The 23,226-nt window shown below is 39.4% G+C and overlaps 2 protein-coding genes across 3 annotated transcripts in view; one reads left to right on the top strand and one right to left on the bottom strand.

Moving 5' to 3' along the window:
• FAM13A (family with sequence similarity 13 member A) overlaps positions 1-11,027 on the bottom strand; it is a 364,348-nt gene extending 353,321 nt beyond the window's left edge. The window contains exon 1 of the mRNA XM_045994271.1: positions 10,840-11,027. The gene's annotated coding sequence lies outside the window, so the exon portion shown is untranslated. The remainder of the gene's footprint in view (positions 1-10,839) is intronic.
• On the top strand, positions 9,611-16,373 carry TIGD2 (tigger transposable element derived 2). Of its 2 annotated transcripts, none has more exons than XM_045994354.1 (2): positions 9,611-9,698; positions 11,820-16,373. In XM_045994354.1, exon 2 carries the CDS (start codon positions 12,699-12,701, stop codon positions 14,274-14,276), a length of 1,578 nt encoding a protein of 525 aa, XP_045850310.1. In that variant the 5' UTR covers positions 9,611-9,698; positions 11,820-12,698; the 3' UTR covers positions 14,277-16,373. The 2 variants fall into 2 exon arrangements, with proteins under 2 accessions (XP_045850310.1, XP_045850303.1); XM_045994347.1 differs by lacking the exon at positions 9,611-9,698 and adding an exon at positions 11,333-11,645.
• The last annotated feature ends 6,853 nt before the right edge of the window (positions 16,374-23,226 follow it).

Below are 23,226 nucleotides of genomic sequence, written 5' to 3'. Positions count from 1 at the left end.
TGAAAAGAAATGGAAAGATGTTCCATGCTCATGGGTTGGAATATTGTTAAAATGTCTATAATACCCAAAGCAATTACAGATTTAATGCAATGGCTATCAAAATACCAACAGTATTTTTCACAGACCTAGAACAATCCTAAAATTTGTATGACACCAAAAGACTCTAAATAGCCAAAGCAATCTCGAAAACAAGAAAAGAAAAGAACAACAACAACAAAAAACAAAGAACAAACAAAACAAGACCAAAAAATCCTGGAGGAATCATAATCCAAACTTCAAGTCATATTACAAAGCTTCAGTAATCAAAACAGTATGGTATTGGCATGAAAACCGACGCACAGATCAATGGAAGAAAACAGAAATCCCAGAAATAAATCCACAATTATATGGTCAATTAATATTCAACAAAGGAGGCCAGAATATACAATGGGAAAAAGACAATCTCATCAACAAACAGTATTGGGAAAACTGGACAGCTATATGCAAAAGAAAGAAATGGGCCACTTTCTTACACCATACAGAAAAATAAATTCAAAATGAGTTGAGGACCTAAACATGAGACCTGAAACCATAAAAATCCTAGAAAAGAGTACAGGCAGTTATTTCTCTGATGTCAGCTGTAGCAACATTTTTCTAGATATGTCTCCTGAGGCAAGGAAAACAAAAACAAAAATAAACTATTGGGACTGTATCAAAATAAAAAGCTTCTGCACAACAAATTGAAACAACCAACAATTCTAACAGACAACATACTGAGTGGGAGAAGATATTTGCAAATGACATATCCAATAAAGGGTTAATATCCAAAATATATAAAGAACTTACACTACTCTACACACAAAATCCCCAAATAATCCAATGAAAAAATGGGCAGAAGACATGAATAGACATTTCTGCAAAGACATATAGATGCATGAAAATATGTGCAATGTCACCAATCTGGGAAATGCAAATCAAAACCACAATGTGATATCACCTCACACCTGTCAGAATGGCTAAAATAAAAAACACAGGAAACAGCAAGTATTGGTGAGGATGTGGAGACAAAGGAGCCCTGAGTGCACTGCTGATGTGAATCCAAACTGGTGTAGACATTGTAGAAAACAACACAGAAGGTCCTAAAAAAATTAAAAATAGAACTACCCTATGATCCAGTAATCATACTACTGGGTATTTACCGAAAAAAATAGTAACTCAAAGGCATATATGCATCCCTATGTTTACTGCAGCATTATTTACAATAGCTGGAAGCATCTCAAGTGTCCATCAATAGATGGATAAAGAAAAAATGTGGTGTGTGTATATATATATATATACACACACACACTATATATATAATATACAATATATATTGTGTATATATATATATATATAAATATTTTTCAGCCACAAAAAAGAATGAAATCTTGCCATTTGCAACAATATGGATGGAACTAAAGCGTATAATGAAAAAGCAGAAGAACAGGGAAGGAAAGCTACCAAATACATTGTACAAAATCCGCAATACCCTGATAATACCAAAATCAGTCAAAAATACTACATACACACACAACAGACCGATATCCCTGATAAACATAGATGATACACACAACCCCATATACACATATGGGAATATTATGCAGCCATAAAAAAGGATGAGATCTTGCCGTATGTAATATGGCATTATGTATTATGTATTATGCTAAATGAAATAAGTCAGACTTAGATAAATGCCCTAATGATTTAATTCATGTGTGGAATGTCTTAAATGAATCAAATGAATAAACAAAAAAACAGAATCAGATCTATATTACAGAGAACTGATGACTGCCAGATGGAAGGGGGGCAGAGGTATGGGCAAAATGGATGAAGGGAAGTGGGAGATACAGGCTTAAGATGGAATGATTAAGTCACTGGAATGAAAGGCACACCACAGGAACACAATCAACGGTATTATAATATCATTGTATTGTGACAGATGGCAGCTACCCTTGCAGTGAGCATAACATACAGAGAGGCTGAATCACTATGCTGTGCATCTGAAACTAATGTAAAATTGTATGTCAACTATACTCAAATAAATGTTTAAAAACTCACCTAAAAACTTTCTCTTCTGTGACTGTAGCAATGATAAATTAAAATCACCCATTGTTTAAAAAAAGAAAACCAACAACTTAGGAACAAAGAAGTTCAGTGCAAAATTAACTCCTGTATTGTGTTAACAGAGATCTTTGTTAAATAAATCACCCTGTTTCTTTTTAGCAGTACTGGCAACAAACTGCCCATTGAAGTGAGAAATTTTAAAATTCCAGCCAGCTTCAAAATGATGGCTTAATAATCCCATAAGTTTCTTCTCAACAAGCAATCACGTAATTGTACATCAATTTCAGTACATGTTGATAGGGGACTTTCCAAATTTGTTAGGTAGTTCCACTATTACATCCCCAAAGGAAAAGAACACAGTGTATGAGATAAGAGAGAGGGAAAAACAGAAATTTGTGAACACTACAAGTTAAGTTTAGAGAGAGAAGTGTTGGGGGAAAAATATGTATATGTGGGTGTTGGTGGGCGTGGGTATATAGGTGTATTTATGTGTGTATACATATATATTCAAATTATTAATGCTAAAAATCTGCCAAAACCACAATATTTGTAATATGCTGTGATTTAGGATTAAAGCAAAGAACGAAAATGTGCATCTGTTTTGGGTTAAGGAAATGAGAACCCTGAGGTAGTTTTGTGAATCCCTTAGTAAGTACAACCATAGTTAATAAAAAAAAATTAAGTACAACCACAGATATATAATCCACCCTCATAAACGCTCTATAGTATCATTATATATGTATGAATTAATCTGGCCTTTCCCACAACAGTTCTTTTAGCTAGCTATAGCTCCTTTCAAAGCCTCCTTTCTTAGTTTAAGAGACTATAGGTATTTCCTTCTAATTAAAAGATGTAGGAAATAATAAAATCATAGCTAGTATTAGTGCTTAGTGCAGAGTGTTAGGTACTCTGCAAAGTGATTTAAACACACTATTTCAGTTCATCCTTATTAACAAAACCATAATCAGTATGATTTTTACTCCCATTTTCCAAAAGTGAAAGATTTTATAAAACCAATAGGAGATTCCATTGCTGATCGGTGGCAGGAGTAAAAACCAGACCGTTTCTGGAACCCATAAAGTTTATCACTAAGATGTACTGCCTATCTGGTCTCTTCATTTTATTGTTTACATGCTTCCAAAACAATGATTGAGATAACCGTAATATAAAAAGAGAGTTATCATTAAAACATTAAAAATTTTAAAATACAGTCAGTAATAAGAAAAAGACAAGCAGGGGGAAATCAAAATGAATTAGCTATGGCAATTAAAGCACACTCTTAAGCTGACAGATTTGTGCAAGTCAGCGCTAAAATGGACATACTGAGTTCTTACATCAGACAAAACTAAGTTCATCTGGAAGTCACATTTTTTCCCCTGACGTTAAAAATATTCAGAATTTATCATATGAATCCTTAAGTAAAAGGACAGTATTTCCCAAACAGTATTTTTTTTTAATTTTTTAATTTTTCTCATTAACATATAATGGATTATTAGCCCCAGGGGTGCAGGTCTATGAATCTCCAGGTTTACACATACCTTTCCCAATGTCCATAACCCAACCACCCTCTCTCTACTCCCCTCTCCCCAGCAACCATCAGTTTGTTTTGTGAGATTAAGAGTCCCTTATGGCCAAACAGTATTTTCAAGATCAGTTGGGCTAAAAACACAAGATACTCCTCAGAAGGTTATTATGTCTCTCGTCTAAGAAAGCCAGTGGAGGAAGAGTAAATTGGATCATTCAACACTCAAAATTGTAACTCTATTATAATCAAGATAAAAACCGAGCTAAGGATCTGAATCAGCATTTCTCCAAAAAATACATAAATATAAAAAATACATAAAAACATAAATAATAAATAAGCACAAAGTGATGCTTGAGTCAGCCATCAGAGAAATGCAAATCAAAACCACAATGCCATACCACTTCACATACACTAGGATGACGATAAATCAAAAAGATAATAACAAGTGTTGGTGAGGATGTGGAGAAATTGAAGGCTGCTACAGTCTAAATGTTTATGTCCCTCCAAAATTCATATGTTGAAATCCTGATGCTCAATGTGATGGCATTTGGAGGTGGATTCATGAGAATGAGACTCTTGTGAATGGAGTTAGTGTGCTTATAAAAGAAACCTAGAGATCCCTTGTCCTTCCCCCATGTGAAGACACAGAAAGAAGGAACCATTTCTGACCCAGGGATTCCTAACTGGCCATCACACTGAATCCACTGGCACCTTGACCTTGGACTTCCCAGCCTCCAAAACTGTGAGAAATAATTTCTGTAGTTTATAAGCTACCCAGTCTGTGGTAGTTTATTCTAGCAGTATGAATGAACTAAGACAGGGTACTCATACACTGTAGAGATGTCACCTGCTTTAGAAATAGCTCCTCAAAAGTTTAAACATAGAGGTACCTGGGTAGCTTGGTCAGTTAAGTGTCTGCCTTCAGCTCAGGTCATGATCCCAGGGTCTTGGGATTGAGTTCCATGCTGGGCTCCTTGCTCAGAGAGAAGCCTGCTTCTTCTCCCCTATGTTCAAGCTCTCCCTCTCTCTCAAATAAGTAATTTTTAAAAATCTTTTTAAAAAAGTTTAAACCTGTGACCCAGCAATCCCAATCTGTTATATATCTAAGAGAAATGAAAACATATATCCAAATGTCCATATGTACAAAAGCTTGCACATAGATGTTGATAGCAATGTTATTCATAAGCATCTAACAATGGAAACTTGAATTTCCAACAACTGATGAATGGATTAATAAAATGTCATATACCCATATAATGGATTATTCAGCAATAAAAGAAAATGATGTACTGATAACATACATAAAATGACATACTGATTCATCCTAGAAAATAAACCTTGCAAACTTTATGTTAAATGAAAGAAGCCAGCCACAAAGTACACATATTATATGATTCTATTTATATGAAATGTCTAGAATAGGCAAATCCATAGAGATAAGTGGCTGCCAAAGGCTGAGGAGCAGGAGAGAGGGTTGGGGGCGGGGGGGGGGGGGAAGGGAAGTGACTGCTAATGGTATGGAATTTATTTTTGGGTGATGAAAACTTTGAAAGTTGATTGAAGCTGTTTAAGAAGCATTATCCTGGGGCCTTTTTAAACTAGAAGCATGGAAGCCAGGCATTAATAGCGGTCATCTTCAACCATAAGAGAATCTAAGAATTGCATCATGATATTATCTACACAGCTAAATTAGGGATAGTTTCAAAGCTGAATAAGCTTATATACCAATGATTATCATTTAAGCTTTTTGGACCCTAGATCCTTTGAGGATTTGCTGAAAGCTTAGAAGAAGGTAGGCATCATGTTACCCTGAGAAGCCTAAACAGCTTCATAGACATTAGAGGAGGACTCTCTATGACTGCGGTAAAATAAGACAAAAAACAAGATCACTGCACAATTCCATTTGAATAGAAATGTAAGAAGGGAGTGGGAAATGCAGTGCAACCACAAAAATGACCGAACATCCCCCCGTCCTAGCTTGCAGGACTGACTACCATGACTGACTACAATGACACTCTAGCCTCGCCCTCTGGATTCTGGAATAAAAATTAAGATGCTCAAGAGTCAAATTGCTCCTGCCTTCTGAGAGTTCCCAATCCAGAAGAGATTCCTTACTTCCTTAAAGCCTTCCTAAAATCACCTTACCCAAATCCTGTAACAAGCTCCATGGTTTTCCAAAGTAAGGCTGGGTCTCCCTTGCTGCGGCAGTAAGCCCAGTTTTGGCAACAGGTGTATTCCTGGTAATATTTGGCTGATGAGAAGCAATAATAAAATATAATACGCCCTTAAGAGTACATATAGGGGCACCTGGATGGCTCAGTGGGTTAAAGCCTCTGCTTCGGCTTAGGTTATGATCCCGGGGTTCTGGGATCGAGCCCCGCATCGGGCTCTCTGCTCGGCAGGGAGCCTGCTTCCTGCCCTCTCTCTCTGCCTGCCTCTCTGCCTACTTGTGATCTCTGTCAAATAAATAAATAAAATCTTAAAAAAAAGAGTACATATAAAATTTTATGTATAATTAGGACTTCCTGTTCTCATTAAAAAATGTATCACACACTATATATGAGATAATTACACTGATACAAGAAAGACAATGACTACACCCCAAAATGTTTAGAGTTATTATCTCTGAATGCTGGTATGCTTGTTTTCCTTTTTGCTTTTCTGTATTTCTTATTTTCCTTCAAAGATGGTCTACAGTTTAGGAAGAAAAGTGGGGAGGTAGAAGAAAAACTCCCTTCTAAAAGAATATATTATTAGAGGGAAGAATCCATATTCAAAATGGTTGTCAGGTTGCAAGGTGTTCAAACTTTAGCATGTTAGAATCACTTGGGATGCTTGCTGAAAATCAAAAATTCCTGGGCTCCATCCTTGGAGTGAGCCCCGAAGCTACATTTTGGACCCCACGCGATTCTGACCCATCAGGTCTGAGGAGTAACCTTGGGGAGAAGCAGGTTTTTTTTTTTTTTTTTTTTAGTTTTTTTGAAGATTTATTTATTTGAGAGAGTCAGAGAGTAGCACGAGTGGGGTGGAAGGTGGGGAGGAGAGAGTGTTGGGAGGGCAAGAAGCAGACTCCCCGCCAAGCCAGAAGCCTCATGCGGGCTCCGTGCGGGGCTTGATCCCAGGACCCTGGGATCACAACCTGAGCCCAAGGCAGACGCTCAATTGACAGCCACCCAGGCACCCTGAGGAAAGGTTTCTAGACAAACTAAAACATAAGGATGTACAGATTAACAGAGGAAGGAGAGGACATTGTAGGCTTGTAGAACAACAGCAAGCAGAGTCAAAGCCCGAAGCTGCAGGTGCTGAGGACAGGGAGCATGTGTGGTCTGGTGGTGTGCAGCGGCTTTCAGTAAAATGGATCTGACCAACCTAAAGGAACTGAGGGCTCATTTAGAGAACAGCTGGAAACCAGGCGGGTTTGGAAAGGTAGACTGGGTATACAAACTTCGCTCAAGTTTACAACCCACATTGCCACCATCACTTAGCAGATCACCAGTTTCCTCAATATATGTCCACAAGTTTTTCAGAAAGCAAGTATAACTTTTCCTTAAACATTTCCACCAGCAATTTTCATTTTTTGACCCTATTAAAACTTTTCTGTCTTCCTAGGAACTCATCCTCTTATCTTTGCCTATGCTGTCAATGAACTGAAAACCTACGGTCAGCCAACAAGGAAACCTAGAAAACAAAATGAAATTTCTCCTACTGGGCATCGATAGGACTCAGAGTATGGAAAAAAAATCACTATCTTTCAATATCATGTTAACAACTTCTTAAAAAAAGATAAAGGATTTTCCAGTGAGTAATCTGATCTTTCACTTGGGTCCAGAAATTTTCAAGTGGAAAAGTATTTCTACTTTTAGCCATATAAAAGGAATTTTTATATTAAAAATGAATACTTCAAACTCGTCTATAATACAAGGTAAAATAATTTTACAGCTAAGAGACTTCAAAGAACAAGTTTTCATTTTAGTTCTACATCCTGTTTGCCCACACACACACACACACACACCTGCTTGTGCACACATACTCTCTAAAAGAAAAATAAATTATATTTTAGCCAGAAAGTTCTCCTCAATATTTAATGTCCCTTAAAGTGAATAGTATATGGTTTTTGTGAAATTATTTCAATTGACAGTAATTTTCAGTTATTGAGAGAAATACTACTTGATATTAAATCAGTTTAATGCTGATTTAACAGTATCATGTCCTTATCTTAAGCTTTAATTAGAGTAGCTAATTTGAGTAACTTATATAAAAATCTCCAAATAAATGAGGGTTACTGATAAAGTAAATGAAACCCAAAAAGAAAGCAGTTCCTTTAAAAGTCACAATTTACTCTACCTAGAGATTATACCACTATTACTATTGTAACACTATCAAGCATAAAGCATACTACTGAAAACGAGGTCACAAAATGTATTTGCATTGATATTATCTCAGCAAGAAAGGGAACTTGGAGCTTCAGTTTCAGGTGAGTTGGAGTAGCTTCACAAAACCCACCTTCCAATGAACCAAAGGCTATGTCTGATGAACACTGTTGCAGATTTAAGGTACCCCCACAACTAGGAGGCCTTTTTGGTAGGTTAATGTCAAAAATTCCATTTTGGGGGGTGCCTGGGTGGCTCAGTGGGTTAAAGTCTCTGCCTTCAGCTCAGGTCATGATCCCAGAGTCCTGGGATCGAGCCCCGCATCGGGCTTTCTGCTCAGCAGGGAACCTGCTTCCTCCTCTCTCTCTGGCTGCTTCTCTCCCTACTTGTGATCTCCGTCTGTCAAATAAATAAATAAAATCTTAAAAAAAAATTCCATTTTGGGGAGCCTGGGTGGCTCAGTGGGTTAAGCCTCTGCCTTTGGGTCAGGTCATGATCTCAGGGTCCTGGGATCGAGGCCCACATTGGGCTCTCTGCTCAGCAAGGCACCTGCTTTTCCCTCTCTCTACCTGCCTCTCTGCCTACTTGTGATCTCTGTCAAATAAATAAATATTTTTTAAAAAATTCCATTTTAAGAAATGGCAAACTTTACGCAAAAATCATCACTTTTTCCTCTTTTCACATCTTTGGTAGTTAAAGACCTCACTTCTGATGGTGTGGCAGAGCATGTTGCTTTTAAAACCAAATAGGTCTGGCTCTACTCTCCGTTCTGCCACCTACATTTGATAGAGTCGTACACTTCTTAGCTTTTGTTTCACTGTACATAAAACAGGGGTAACACTGACCTCCCGATAGTACAAGTATTAGGATTAAGGGCTATCACAAGAACCTAGAAGGAAAGCGATACTGGTGGCGCAACTCCCTAAGAAGTGAAATGTCTTCTGATTAGAGAATAAACTGCAGTGAACAGTAAGGGATAGTTAGAAAAAAACAAAGGATACAAAATTGTTCTGTATGGAAAGGAATAAGAACCTTTAAGATTTCACACACAGCTGAGAGGGAAGGCAAGAGAGGATCTTGAGATAGAAAAAAGTTGGAGAAAGGAGAGGATGGCATAGAAAGATGGAATAAGGCTATGACCCAAAGAGCAGAGCAGACAATAAGAAGTTACCTGTGGCCAACCTGGCTCCTAATAAAACATGTTCTATTTTAAAGTCCCCCCCCAACACACACAACTCTTGTACTTTAATATAAAACAGCCGCAAATAGCAACCCCTTCCCCTAACAAAAAAGAAGTCAGAGAAAACTAGCTTCTGTAAAGACACAGCTGTCTAGGATAAAATCTCATTAAAAGTCTACTAAATACAACCACCTTGTGTGAGGTGTTTTGAGGAAATCAAGGCGTGTGGGCCGTGTTCCAGAGCTGAACTTACACAAAGTGATGAAAAGGGAACCACTCTAAGAGATAAAGGCAGGAGCAAGCTGGAGAAGCAGCAGAAAAAGGAAAATGATCCAAGTGGTATCTGGAAGGAAATTAAGCCTCAGAGATATTGGCGGAGGGAGAAAAGAGTCAGGGTTTACTTTATTTAAATATATAATTGGACCCAGTGACGCCAGTAGGCTGGCGGGCAAGGGGAAGCCAGGCTGCTAACTTCTGCTTACAAGCCACCTCCGCCGGTTAGCACTCAGAAATGTCAGCTCTCTTCCCGTATGAGGAATGGGTAATGTATCAGCTACAACTGTTTTCACGCTTCTTACAACTGCGGGGGGTTGGGGGGGAGGTAAACTTTTGAAAGTGATATAAAACTAGCATAAAGTTGTACTTTACCAAAAACAGTCAACCCACAATGCCAAAACTGCCTGGTTGATCTATCGGGTGAAGGGTGGGGGAGGGGGAGGTCTACCTTCAGGAAAAGCAGGTATTTGTCAAAGGCCACTTCACAGCCTAACTAGGAGATCAACGATTTTCCATCACGCCAGGCACAGCACGGCTGCGGTTTTCAGGAAGGCAACTGAGCAGTTTGGGCGGAGGAGTCAGACAGTTAGAAGGCTTAGAAGGAACATCTCTTTGCTGCAGTAGGAATGCTCGGGTCAACTCCCTTTTGAAACGTTTTTAGCAACAATCTGGCCTTTGCAAATAAATGACGAATTACTGTGCTACTTTATGTTAACGAAAATGGCTAGACATTTACGCTCAGGTATTGGAGAAACTTTAGCCTTTTCCAATTTTCAAAGTATTACACACACACACACACACACACACACACACACACACACACACGACAGAAAGAAAAGGCTAAATGCGTTTCCTTGGTAAACAGGTGCTGCAGGAGGAAGGTGCAGCCACTCCCTTCCCCTGGGAAGGCTCCGAGGGCCCCACAAGGAACCGAGTCCGGGAAGGGGGAAAAAGCGTGGTTCATCGCAAAGGTTACTAGTGCACAGGTGCTGGCATTGGGCCCTTTTAGAATGCCAAGATAGAAACGATCGGTATCTCCACTTACAACAAATCCAGGGACTCTTTGTCAAACTGCAGTTCCCTTATTATTAGCGAGAAGCAGAAGGAGTAAAGGGGCGGCAGGAAATTCATGAGGGAGCCTCCCACAGCCTCACGCGTCTCCCAGGTGCAGTCGGTTTTGCACAGGGTCCCCTTCTATAGTGACTGTGACTTAAACCCTGGAGCAGCGCACCCCGGGTGGAAATAGTCGATACCCGGTTTGACCAACCCCTACTGCGCCTCAGGGACCCCGGGCTTGCTCAGGCAGGTGTTGCAGAGTGTAAGCCCTAGGTCCTCTCCTGAACCCGGTCCCCAAGGGGAGCCAGCTTTCCTGCCCTCCGCCAGCAGGCGCGTCCGCTCTCTCCTACCTTCGCTCATGATCCTGGCTCGGACTGGCCCAGTCCCAGCTGGCGGACGCTGGAAGGCGCGGGTGCAACGGCCGCTATTTGTAAACACGCCCCACGTGCGCTCGCCCAGCCCCATTCGCATTCGGCTCGAGGCACTCGAGGATGCGCAGCTTTCTCCGGAGCCCTCAGAGGTTGCGATCTTTATTCCACCTGAGAGTGGAGGAAGCCTCGCCCGCAGAGGAGAGCCACTGAAAGAAGGGCCAAGACAGAATGGACTTGTACCGCCCCCTGCTGGTCGGCGAACTGGTTGGCAGGCCGGAGCAGTCAGGCCATTAGTGAAACCCCCGCGGCGCCTAGAGACGCAGCTGTGGCGGCCCCGCCCCCTCCCGCCCTCTCACTGGAGACTCCGCCCCCACGCCGCGCGCTCTCGCCCGCACAGGCTCCGCCCCCTCGCCGACACAGCGTTCCTGCGGGGGCGCGCGCGTGCACCCTAATCCCCCGCCTTCCGGCTCCGGCGGCGACGCTCGCCCCTTGCCGCCGCTGCCGCTACCGCGCCACCAGTGTCAGCAACCCTCTAGAGACTCCATTTGCTTTCAGGGCAGTCTGGCCGCCGCGCTGTCTGGCGGAGAGCGATGCCCCCGGCCCGCGAACTGGCGTGCCCTGGGCCAAGCGCTCGCTCGCTGCGGCGGTGACACCCTGGTCGCCGGCGTCCACGGAGGAATCCGGGCTCCCTCCGCGTGAGCAAAGACGTCCCGCGCTCCGGAGCTCGCCCTGCGGGGAGAGGCCCTCGCTAACACGGCTTGTCTCTGACCTCTTAATTTCAGGAGGTAGGCAATTCAGGTCCCGCTGTCACTCCAGATAATGCCTAAAAGCATTATTTGTCGGATTTTGTCATCACACTGATAGGAGGCGTTAATTTTCTCAATACAGTTTCAGGATAGATATGAGTAATGCCACAGACCCTGATATTGAAAAAAAATATTTTTGGTATTTTCCTTTAGGTTTCGGAGGCACCGAGTGTTTACACAGCTCCCCACAGGAACTACTTCTGTTGGCCCATCGAGGATCATCTTTCACCAGGATTATTTTAACATCTTCACTGAGCCTTCCACCTCATACTCTCTGCCATGAGTTCTGATTTCTACCAATGAAGTTTTTAATGCTTGCTTTAATCATGTGACACCACCTCTTGTCCACCTTTTGCCTTTCCAGTTGCCAAATACATTAGGTATAAGTTTGTGTCATGTTAAAGTACAGTTTTCTGCTTGTCCATTTTCACCTTATTTGCACTGCTCACTTCTGTCCAGCTTGCTTTACCTCGCTTGCCTATGATTTTCATAACCACTCACTTGATAATCTCTAGCAGTCCTAGAAGAGGCAGTATTCCATACAGTGCACTGCCTGACAAAGACAGAGGTCAAGGGATGAGTTTTTCCATTATTTGCTCCTATATGTCATGTCTACAAGCCCTCTCTTAAACTATTCCCTAGCACATTTCCCAAAATAGCCCCACCTGAGTCTTAGTTCCTTTAGCAAAGTATCGCATCTGTAATGATGGCAAGAATTGAATACAAAATAGGACTGTTTTAGAGACCTTGTTGGTACAGTATTAGTTGCAATCTCCTTTGAGAGTGCAGTACAGGAAAAGACCTCAAACTGAGTGAGGACGAAGAAAGAAGATAGGTTTAATTAAAACTAGTCCTTGTTGAAAGAACTTTGTAGGCTTTAAAACAGCAAAGAGAGTCTTGGTAGGCCTGGCTTGGAAATTGACCAGCACAGGATCCATCTAGGTCTAGGCAGGGTCAAGGAAGGGATCGCAAAACCCCATTTTCTAGTCTCATTGTATTCAAATCTAAGTTGTTAAATATCTTGTTCTTAAAATGTTGGGGAAACGTAAGCGTGTGGTGTTGACAATTAAGGACAAGCTTGACATTATTAAGAAACTTGAGGAAGGCATCTCTTTCAAAAAGCTTTCTGTGGTGTATGGAATTGGTGAATCCACAGTTCGTGATATTAAAAAGAACAAAGAAAGGATAATAAACTATGCAAACAGTTCAGATCCTACAAGTGGGGTATCCAAACGTAAGTCAATGAAGTCATCAACATATGAGGAACTGGATAGGGTTATGATAGAGTGGTTTAACCAACAGAAAACAGATGGGATTCCAGTGTCTGGAACAATTTGTGCAAAACAAGCCAAATTCTTTTTTGATGCTCTGGGGATGGAAGGTGATTTTAATGCGTCATCTGGCTGGCTAACTCGGTTTAAGCAGCGCCATGGTATTCCAAAGGCTGCTGGTAAAGGAACAAAGTTAAAAGGAGATGAAACTGCTGCCAGTGAATTTTGCGGTAACTTTCAGGAATTTGTTGAGAGAGAGAATCTACAACCAGAGCAGATTTATGGTGCTGATCAAACTGGATTGTTCTGGAAATGTCTACCATCAAGGACATTAGCTCTTGAAACTGAGCAAAATACCTCTGGTTATAGATCAAGCAGAGAGAGAATCATTATTATGTGTTGTGCAAATGCCACTGGTTTGCACAAACTTAATCTTTGTGTTGTGGGAAAAGCAAAAAAACCCCGTGCATTCAAAGGAGCTGACCTTTCAAACCTTCCTGTCACTTATTTCAGTCAAAAAAGTGCATGGATAGAACATTCTGTTTTCAGACAGTGGTTTGAAAAATACTTTGTGCCACAGGTACAAAAGCATTTGAAGTCTCAGGGGCTTCTAGAAAAAGCAGTGCTTCTTTTGGATTTTCCCCCAGCACATCCAAATGAAGAATTATTGAGTTCAGATGATGGCAGAATAATTGTGAAATATTTGCCACCAAATGTCACAAGTCTAATTCAACCTATGAGTCAGGGAGTTCTAGCCACAGTAAAAAGATACTACCGAGCAGGACTTCTCCAGAAATACATGGGTGAGGGAATTGACCCAAAAATGTTTTGGAAGAACTTGACAGTGTTGGATGCGATTTATGAGGTATCAAGAGCTTGGAACATGGTAAAATCAAGTACCATAACCAAAGCATGGAAAAAACTTTTCCCTAGCAATGAAGAAAATTCAGGCATGAACATTGATGAAGGAGCTATTTTAGCAGCTAACTTAGCAACCGTTTTACAGAATACAGAAGCCTGTGAACACGTTGACATTGAAAATATTGATCAGTGGTTTGACTCTCGGAGTAATGATTCAAGCTGTCAGGTGCTAACTGACAGTGAAGGTGCTGAGGACCAGGCCAAGCCTGCAGAACAAAAGCATTACAATAAGACTAGAAAAGCAGATCTGAATCCAGAGAAACATATTAGCCATAAGGCTGCACTTGAATGGACCGAGAATTTATTGGATTATCTAGAACAACAAGATGACATGCTTCTGTCTGATAAACTGGTATTACGGAGGCTTCGAACGATAATAAGAAGAAAACAAAAGATCCAAAATAACAAAAATCATTAATAATACTCTTGTGTGTTTGTATCTTTGTGACTTTATCTGCAGTGGAACTTTATTATCATGTTTGAAGTCCTGTGGATTTCAAGGCTAAATGCATTTTATAAATGATTTTAGGATTAGACACCATTCTGGATTACTTAAATTACTGCGCTCTCATGTTGATTCTAGTAAGTGAGCATTGCCCTGTAACTTGTTTGTTTACTGTTTCTAATCTGTATTATAATAGTTAGATCATAAAGTACCTGAGGCCAGGGATCTTTTGTCTGTTTTGTGCCTGAATTTCATTGTGTCTAATAGACGATCATGCACACTCTAGGCAATCAATAAATCTTACTTAAATTGAATTTTTATGACTTTGTCTGAACTTCAGTTTCCAAATGAAATATGTTAGGGGGTAAGTTTCCATTTCCATGATGTTTTCACCTGCTGAAAGTTTTAGAGCTTAACAGAAATTAGCTTGATGTGTTTCACTGTGAAAGCAGAGAAATAAAGGAAAATAGTCTCAAGTTTAAATATGGCATTCTATACCAACAGTATTTGGGCAGTCAGCAGTTCAATTTGGCCATCTCTGAATATAATGAATGAAGAAGAAATAAAAAATGTCTCCAGGGAAAGGGCTGGCACTTCACTTTTATTCCATGTGACAGTAGGGAGAGTTCCTTCATAATTGTGGAAAGAATGCCATCCCTGTTCCAGAAAAATAGATTTTGGTTCCCAAACCATTGTAATTAGAAGATATAAGAGTTAAATTTTATTATCTTTTATTTGGATCCTTGATTACTGTAGATATATCAGTAGTTTTTCTCTTTATTAAGCTGTTTGATATTATGTAACACTTAAAAGCTTACAAAGTATGTCATTAAATTTTATAGCATATTTTTTGGTGAGGACACTGAGAACATAAGTATACATATAATTTGGGGAACCATCCATCTCATGAATGGGGGACTGACATTAAACAACATGAGAAAGGCACTATAGAAGAGTATGGGCTACTGTGTGACCGTGGGCAAGTTATTTAACCCATATGTAAAATAAGAATACATGCTTTAGAGAGTTTTTATGAGGAGCAGATGATTTGATAAATGGATTTTAAGTAATACTGGCTTAGAACAGGACCTGGCTCTTTAAGTGCTAGCTCCTGTTACTGTGTTGCTGAAACTAGGAGTTTCAAAAGTTATGCTGAACAGATCCGGTGTTGTGACTCAACTGTGATGTTGCTGCATTGGGAAAACCCTTTAAAGGGAAGTGAGATAAAAGACAAGTAACTAGCTTTGGTTAAAATACAATAATAATTTATTTCAGTGAAAACTGGAAGGTTAATCCAATTTAGAGGTCATTTCCTGACCATCTACTGCTAGGCACAGTAAGGTATGCAGACCACATTTGAGGCATCTTACGTTGAATAATAAAAGAAATGGGAAAGGAATTGTAATTTCTTTACTCCCTGGCCTGCTAATAAAATAAACAGATGTTGGTGTTGTACATAGAACAGGATCTATGTTACTAGTATTGGCATAATTCAATGAAGTAATAAAATACTTTTAAAGTAGATAAAATAGTAAGTAGGACATTTGAAATATTTTATCAAATTATCGTAATATAGGATCAGTGGAAAAATTCAGAGCAAAGGAAACGTGAAAGAAAACCCTGGTTATAGTAATTAAGCCCAGCCATAAAAATGGAATTTTGTTGTGATTGATTTGAGGTTTTAGGGCCCCTGACCATTCTTCATGAGGCTGTCATTAGAGCATAGGATTCTGCCTTTTTAAACTGAGGCTTTGGTTCAAGAAAGCCTGTTTAAGAAAACTAGTAAGAATCCATTTTCTTTGGGAAAATTAGTATATTAACACAATTTCATCATCTTACACAATTTCAGTTCTTCGATAGGTCTGAGGAAATGAAGACTGTACATGGATGAGTCCTGAGGCTATTTTGCTTCTTGGAAACTAAGGGATTCTGAAACCTAATAATGGTAAATACATACTTGAATGTTGCTTTGCATTTGTCACAGGGCTTTTTGCTAACAAAAACTTCTCAAATTCCCTTCAAGTATGACATTAAAATGGTTTAATCCTGTGTTTTATCATAGATGCTAATATAAACTGTGCATTCTATTTCCATAATCAATTGTAATAAAAAATCCTTTCGCTTTTTCAGGTTATATTTTAATTATATTTTCTGGGAAGATATATTGTGTTATCTTGGTTAACCACACGCTCCTTAATATATCCTAGTTTGAGAAGCACAGAACTAACGTGCTCTCATTTGACTTTATGCACTTAAAAGAGTCAAAAATTCTGACTTGGCTGCCATTTGAAAGACTAAAAATTCAGACCAAATGGAAAGTGTCAATTGAGAGTTTTTTTTTTTTTTTTAAAGTTCAGTTAGAATATTTACTGCTTCATAATTCAATCTCAAAGAATAATACATCAGTTAATTGGGAAACTTTGGGTGCTCAATCAACATAGAAGAGTTGGCAGGCCCCAGATCAACAACCACAGTCAATTTAAGCAGAATTATAGGATGATAATGGCAGTTATTCTGGTATTCTTTCTGTTTTCACTCTAGCTTCAGGCTGGGCTGTACAGTCACTTCATCATGAATTTTCCGGATTTAGGGAGGATCATAGTGGACTAAATGGCCCAGATGATATGAAGCAGTATACAGCTACTTAAGTCACAGGCTCAGAGACGCTCTCCCTCCAGTAATATGGCTAGAGCCACATAAATCAAAGCCAGGACCTGCATTCCCAATTTGGAGCTCTTTAGGAAGGCTATCTCCACTTCTTACCTGGTTATTTTTGCAAAGTTGACCTTTCCTTATTTAAGTATATACTTTACATCCTAAGCAATGATATCTGCAAGGTCACAAGTGTTGTGTGCCAGTCGTGGTCTTTTTCTAGTTCAAATTAAAGTAAATATAAAACAATCATTTTTAACAACTTGTCCATTTGTAACCTAAAATCACCTTGCATACCTCATTGTCACACTGAGAAACGTTGGCCGAACAGGGTTTTCGAAGACAAACTGGAATGTGAACACCAGCTTCTCTGCTTTCTTCCTAGATAACTTTGGCAGCTTTCTGATCCTCTCTGAATCTGCTTCTTCAAATGTAAAAGATTGGTAGGTTATACAGGCACACTCCAAGCTTTTACAAACACCAACTACTGAGCAACCCTATGGCTGTTGATTGTAGACTCCTGGTCCCTGGGCTTGGCCCAGGCATGGGCACACCTCTTGAGGTCTAAGACACTGCCTCATTAGTGGGAATGCTGGCTGGGGTGTCTGCATGACTTAGGGGGCAGTGCTAAGCCCTACCCCTCCCAAGCTCCTAGGACTACAGTGTGTGCTGTCGATCACAGGGGCCCATTAGTAAAAACCAAAAAACACAGGTGGGGTCTGCTCCAGCTGCAGTCTCAGATAACAGGACTCAAAGAGAAATGGGTTCTTCCAAGCAGCTGAAGACATACTTGTGAGATGATAAGCTCCTGTGCTAAAAGAAGAAATGCAAACTGCCTGTGCAAATTCGGTGGGGCAAGTGAGGGTAGATTTAGACCCAGTCATGAAACAGCACGAGCAGGACTAGCACCAGCACCAAAAGCACTGTCTCCCTCTAACTGATGAATCCAGGGGTCACTGGGCCTGATTTGCCCTGCAACTTCCTAGTTTACAACTAGTTCTCCTAGGGTAAGTGTTGTAGTGCCCCTTTTACTTTGCAGGGTGTCCCAGTGTAGAAGAGAGGTTAGATGGTTTCCCAGCAATGACCCAGAGAAAGGAGTTGATCTGTCCAAAGTCACACAGTGACCAAGAAGGGAGTAGAAGTTCCTCTCACCTCCAGACAATGAGGCCTACTGGCCAAGGATACGGCTCCCTCTGGACAATGAGCCTCCCAAGAGCTGGATTGTAATCTCTGTCCTACTTCATCCTGGACCCCAGCACAACACCTGCCTCCTTGACACATGTGGTAAATCTCTTATTGAAGTTCTATCTCAGAGTGCCTGGGTAGCTCAGTTGGTTAAGCGACTGTCTTCGGCTCAGGTCATGAAGTTCTGTCTTCTCCTGGAGGATGAAGAGTGTCCCCACTTCACGTGCTGAATGTTTTCCATGTGCCAGGCATATTTTGTGATCCTCAAGACCAATTGTGTGAAATGTAATACTTCATCTGTTTCACAGGGAGCCCCCAAAGGGAGCTGGTAGAGACCCATCCAAACATTCATGTTTGAGACAAGGTCAGAAATCTCAGCCCTTGAGGGAAGCTGTGGTCCTCTGTTCCCTCTTGGGTTGTAGGAATCTATGAGTTACTCAGCCAAAGCCTTTCTTCACACCACTTTTAGCATCCAGAAATGTGTTGGGTGTGTGTAACTCCAGAGAAAGCTTCCACTAGTAGTATTCCCCAGATGGTTGAGTATCATTGTAAATCCACGAGGCTCATAAAATCCTTGAATGAAGTTCCATGCAACTGACAGGCACAGTCACCACGAGGGCATCTTTTTAATTCCCATCTGATCAAAAGATCAGGCCTGGGGGTGGGGGGTGGGGGATCCCACCATGTCTCTACATGTTGCCAGGGTGGCCACCATCCCTTCTACATGGAAATCACTCGGGGCACTGGAGCCCATCACTGTTGGTGGCTCCTCACTGTTTCTCCTTGCATGTCACCCCAAGCCCCAAGCCCACCTAGCTTTCATGCTTATGTCAAGGATGTACTTGTTTAGTATAATTTGGAAAGCCAGAAACAACAGGTATTATAAATGCATAATAAAGTGTGTAAGAAATACTGTTTTCCACATTTGTATTCAAAGTAAAGATGGATATGAACATATATATTGTAGTTCCTTTATGGAACTTTAGGTGTGATATGTGAATATCCCTACACCTTTGGACATAGACCAGAATAGTGACCCTATAATGAGATTATCATCTATTAACACAATAGATAATTAAATAATTGAAGGATATTTTAGAGTCACGGTGCAGAACTTAAAGAAATCTGTGAGATTTTGGAACACTTAACTTTTTTTTTTAAGTTTGAAGATAAACTTACTTCAATGACTGTACAGTAGCCTCATTAACCTATGAAGTAACCTCTACGAAAGTGCTTTTGTTCTCATGGAGGATCTTAACAGCTGAACTCTTAACCAAAACACATCTAATTTATTTTAAGACTAACAAAAATGATACCTAATTATTTCCTCCATTTCAGAATATGTTGATCTTCTGGAGCTTATTTACAAAGAAAACACAATTACCTTTGAGCCTAAAAAAAGACATAGTAAACTTAAGGCAAACAGTTTTTCTCATTTACCGAAGTAATTTTTTTGTCATAACGTTTTAAAGGTACCTTTTTCTTAATGAGAAATGTCTGATGTTATGCACATAAACTTAGTGTGTTAATTTGTGATGATAGCGTAGATGGTTTATTTAATTCCCCTTTGGCTTTAAAAAATTAGCTTCAAAGTTTAATTCAATGGGAACGTCAGTAATCTATGAGATCTAATACGAACTAATATACTTTAAGCTATTTCAAAATAATCACAACACAAAGCTGACTCACAAAGTATAATCCTATTTTTAAAATAATTGTAACTATAGGACAATAAGAGATAGTATTTCCATTTTCTGTTAATCTGCTTTTTGGGGCCATTTGCTGATTGACTTTAATATTTGGGAGACTGTGTATCTCCTCAGTGGATTAATAAAATACTTCACCTATAGCACATAAAATATCTAGTTCTTTTCTATAAAAACTAGAGAATGCAGGGTTTTTTCCTGCACTATACAAATATTCAGTACTATAAATTAGGCTCACATCAATTAAATAGGCACATACATAATAAATTCATTTCTACCATGAGAGAAAAACTATATTTCACTGATTATAAGATATACATTTTATTATTTATGAAATTGGGTTATTTCTTTTTTTTAAAGCTTTATTTATTTATTTGGGGAGGGAAGGGGTAGAGGGAGAGAGGCTTAAGTAGATTCTGTACCCAGCATGGAGCCCAGTGCAGGGCTCATCTCACAACCCTGAGATCAAGGCCTGAGCTGAAACTAAGAGCTGTCCCCAGGTGTCTCCCAGGTGTCCCCCAAATTGGGATACTTCTTACAATCCGTACCATCTTACAATTATAGTTGACAGCATTTTTGTCTTTTTTAATGGTACATAAAATATTGTTTAGATTCCACAAAATATGATAAAAACGTTTTGTGTTAATCTTGCCTTCCTTTGAAAATAAAATAATGCAGTACATAAAAATTTTCTATTTAGTAAATTTGTATTTACAAAAGCATAATTATATATTATATTTGATATCCAAAGGTAGATATTAAAAAGATAAGCTAGCTTCAGAAGTCTTATTTCATAATACTATCAATTGTACAAACACACACTGTGTTTCACTAATTTAGGGGAAAAGGTGAGGTGTTCCTTCTAATCACAGAATTTTCTTAAAAAATGTAGCTTTATTTTATCTAAATATATAGGATAAATTTTAGAATTATCAAAGTGTAGCTAAGCAGTGGTTTTACTGGCCATACTAATGATACATTCTAATGATTCATATGTGGATTAATTTTGGTAAGAGATTTCTAGATTGTTGAAGAATAGCATATTTTCCTTTTTTCTATGTCTATCCATATAACATACATAACTGTTTTTTTTAAAAATAATTTATCCAGATTTCCTTAGGTTTTTGTTTTTTTTTAAAGTAAGTTCTACACCCAATGTGGGGCTTGAACTCATGATTGTGAGATAAACAGTCACATGCTCTACAGACTAAACCAGCCAGGCACCCCAAGATCTCCTTAGTTTTAATTTAATTCCAGGATCCTATCCAGGAAACTATGCTACTTCTAGTTTTCATATCTTCGTAGGCTCTTTTCAGCTCTAACAGTTTCTTAAAATTTGCCTGTTTTTGATGACCTTGACAGTTTTGAGGAGTTGTGGTTAGATATTTTGTAGGATTTCCCTATATAATAACTCTTGTTGTTTTTTGTGTATTCCTTGCTTACTCTAACGTAAAGCAGATTAGGAAAGTGCCATGTTTAATGGTACATTATAAGAAATAAAAGTATGAGGGGTGCCTGGGTGGCTCAGTCAGTTAAATGTGTGCCTTCAGCTTAGGTCATGATCTCAGGGTACTGGGATTGAGACCCATGTCAGGCTCTCTGCTCAATGGCGACTCTGTTTCTCCCTCTGCCCTTCCCCCTGAGTCATGCTCTCTCTCTCTCAAATAAATAAAATCTTTTTTAAAAAAATAAGAAATGTAAGTATGAGAGAGAGAGAGAGGTAAATTTTGTTGAGGATCTGGGAAGGCTTCTCACAAGTAGAACATAAACTTGCCCTTGAAGAAATTAGTTGTGTTTATGGTGGGATAGGGAGAATGAATATGAGCAATGCAGGTCATATTCTTGTAACAAACTGATATAATTTCAACATGTTTATCAAAGGTGTAATTAGAAGTAACAATGTAAAGTTTGGTAGCAGGCTGAGGATTGTTTTTCCCTCCTGACACCACCTGGGTGTTTTATAATTCTGATACTAACTATCCAAAGTTAGACTCTACAGGTTTAAGGGCTCCTTTCTACAAGACTGTCCTCATTTCTTATGTGAGTTGTAGATATCAGGTCCCCACTAAGGTTAGCCACTTCTGTCTGACTTGGTAACAAAGCTGGGGTTTTCCACACCCATACCATTACTATTACAGGTTATTATAAAAGATATAAATGTCTAGCCAGATGTAGGGACACACAGGGTGAGGTCCAGAAGAGTCCTAAGCCAGGGACCTCTTTCCCTGTGGAGTTTGGTATGCCAGACTCCTGGCACATAGATTTGTTTGCAAATTTGGGAGCTGTCTAAACCCTCTTCTGTAAACATTTTTATGAAGGTTTAATCATGTAGGTATGATTGACTAAAACCACTGGCTACTGATGAATAACTCAGTCTTCAGCCCCTCCCTGCTCCCGCCAAAGTTGGGTTGGGGCCAAAGATTCCAAGCTTCTAATCAAAGCAGCCAGCCCCTATCCTGAAACTATCTTCCAGCCCAACAAGAGTCATCTCATTAGAACAATTACCACCAATGTCAAGGTAACCTCGAGGAAAAAAATGGAGAATGAGAAGGCACACCTAAGTGGAAAAGCAAAAGTGTCAATATTTAAATAAGAAAGAATAAAAGATGGAGACTAAAATGCAGAGAGATGAGCAGGTCCTTTGAGGGAAAAGTTGGAGAAGGAGAAGGAGAATGTACCCCTTAGAATTACTGTCATTATCTTATTTGCCGATCCTCTAAAATGACATATGTACACACAGTCATTCTAAAAAGCAAGGTTTCTAGAACATTATAAGCATTGTTGGGAATTGTTTAACTTCCTATTTCTACACTTCCCTACTCCAGTTAAGTCAATTTACTCTCATCTTGGGCCCTATTTGACACTCTGAACCTAGATTTGGTTCTAAAATGCCCTCCTTCAGTAGCTGATTTACACTCTTTTGGTCCTTTTTGTTGCTATTTCTGTAAATGTACTCTTACCCTCTTTTGTGGCTGGCAGTTGTCTTTTCTTCTTTCCTCTTGCTACTCATCATTGGATCATTCATTTGTTTCACTAATACTTTTTTGAACAATGTGCCTTAACAAATTTAAGCTCCAGGACAACAGGGACCTTAAGTGTGTTGGCAATTTTTGTATATTCAGTTCCTGAGTAGTTCTGGCACAAATGTCAATAAACACTGCTTGACAAAATGAATCAGTATTATATTGAGCACTATGTACATGAAGATAAAAGTTCTGATTCTCAAGGATTTTACAATAAAAGAGTGGGAGAACAAAGTTTATTTAAATAAATACAGTAAAGAAATGTTTAATGAAAGTCAGAGAGGAGACAATCTCCCATAAAGTTGGGACCAGAAAAGACTGCATCTTCAGTGAAAGGGAAATGCAAATGACCTTATA

This window comes from Meles meles, chromosome 2 (assembly GCF_922984935.1).
Source record: "Meles meles chromosome 2, mMelMel3.1 paternal haplotype, whole genome shotgun sequence".
NCBI lineage: Eukaryota > Metazoa > Chordata > Mammalia > Carnivora > Mustelidae > Meles > Meles meles.
This window is presented reverse-complemented; position numbering and strand designations above follow the sequence as displayed.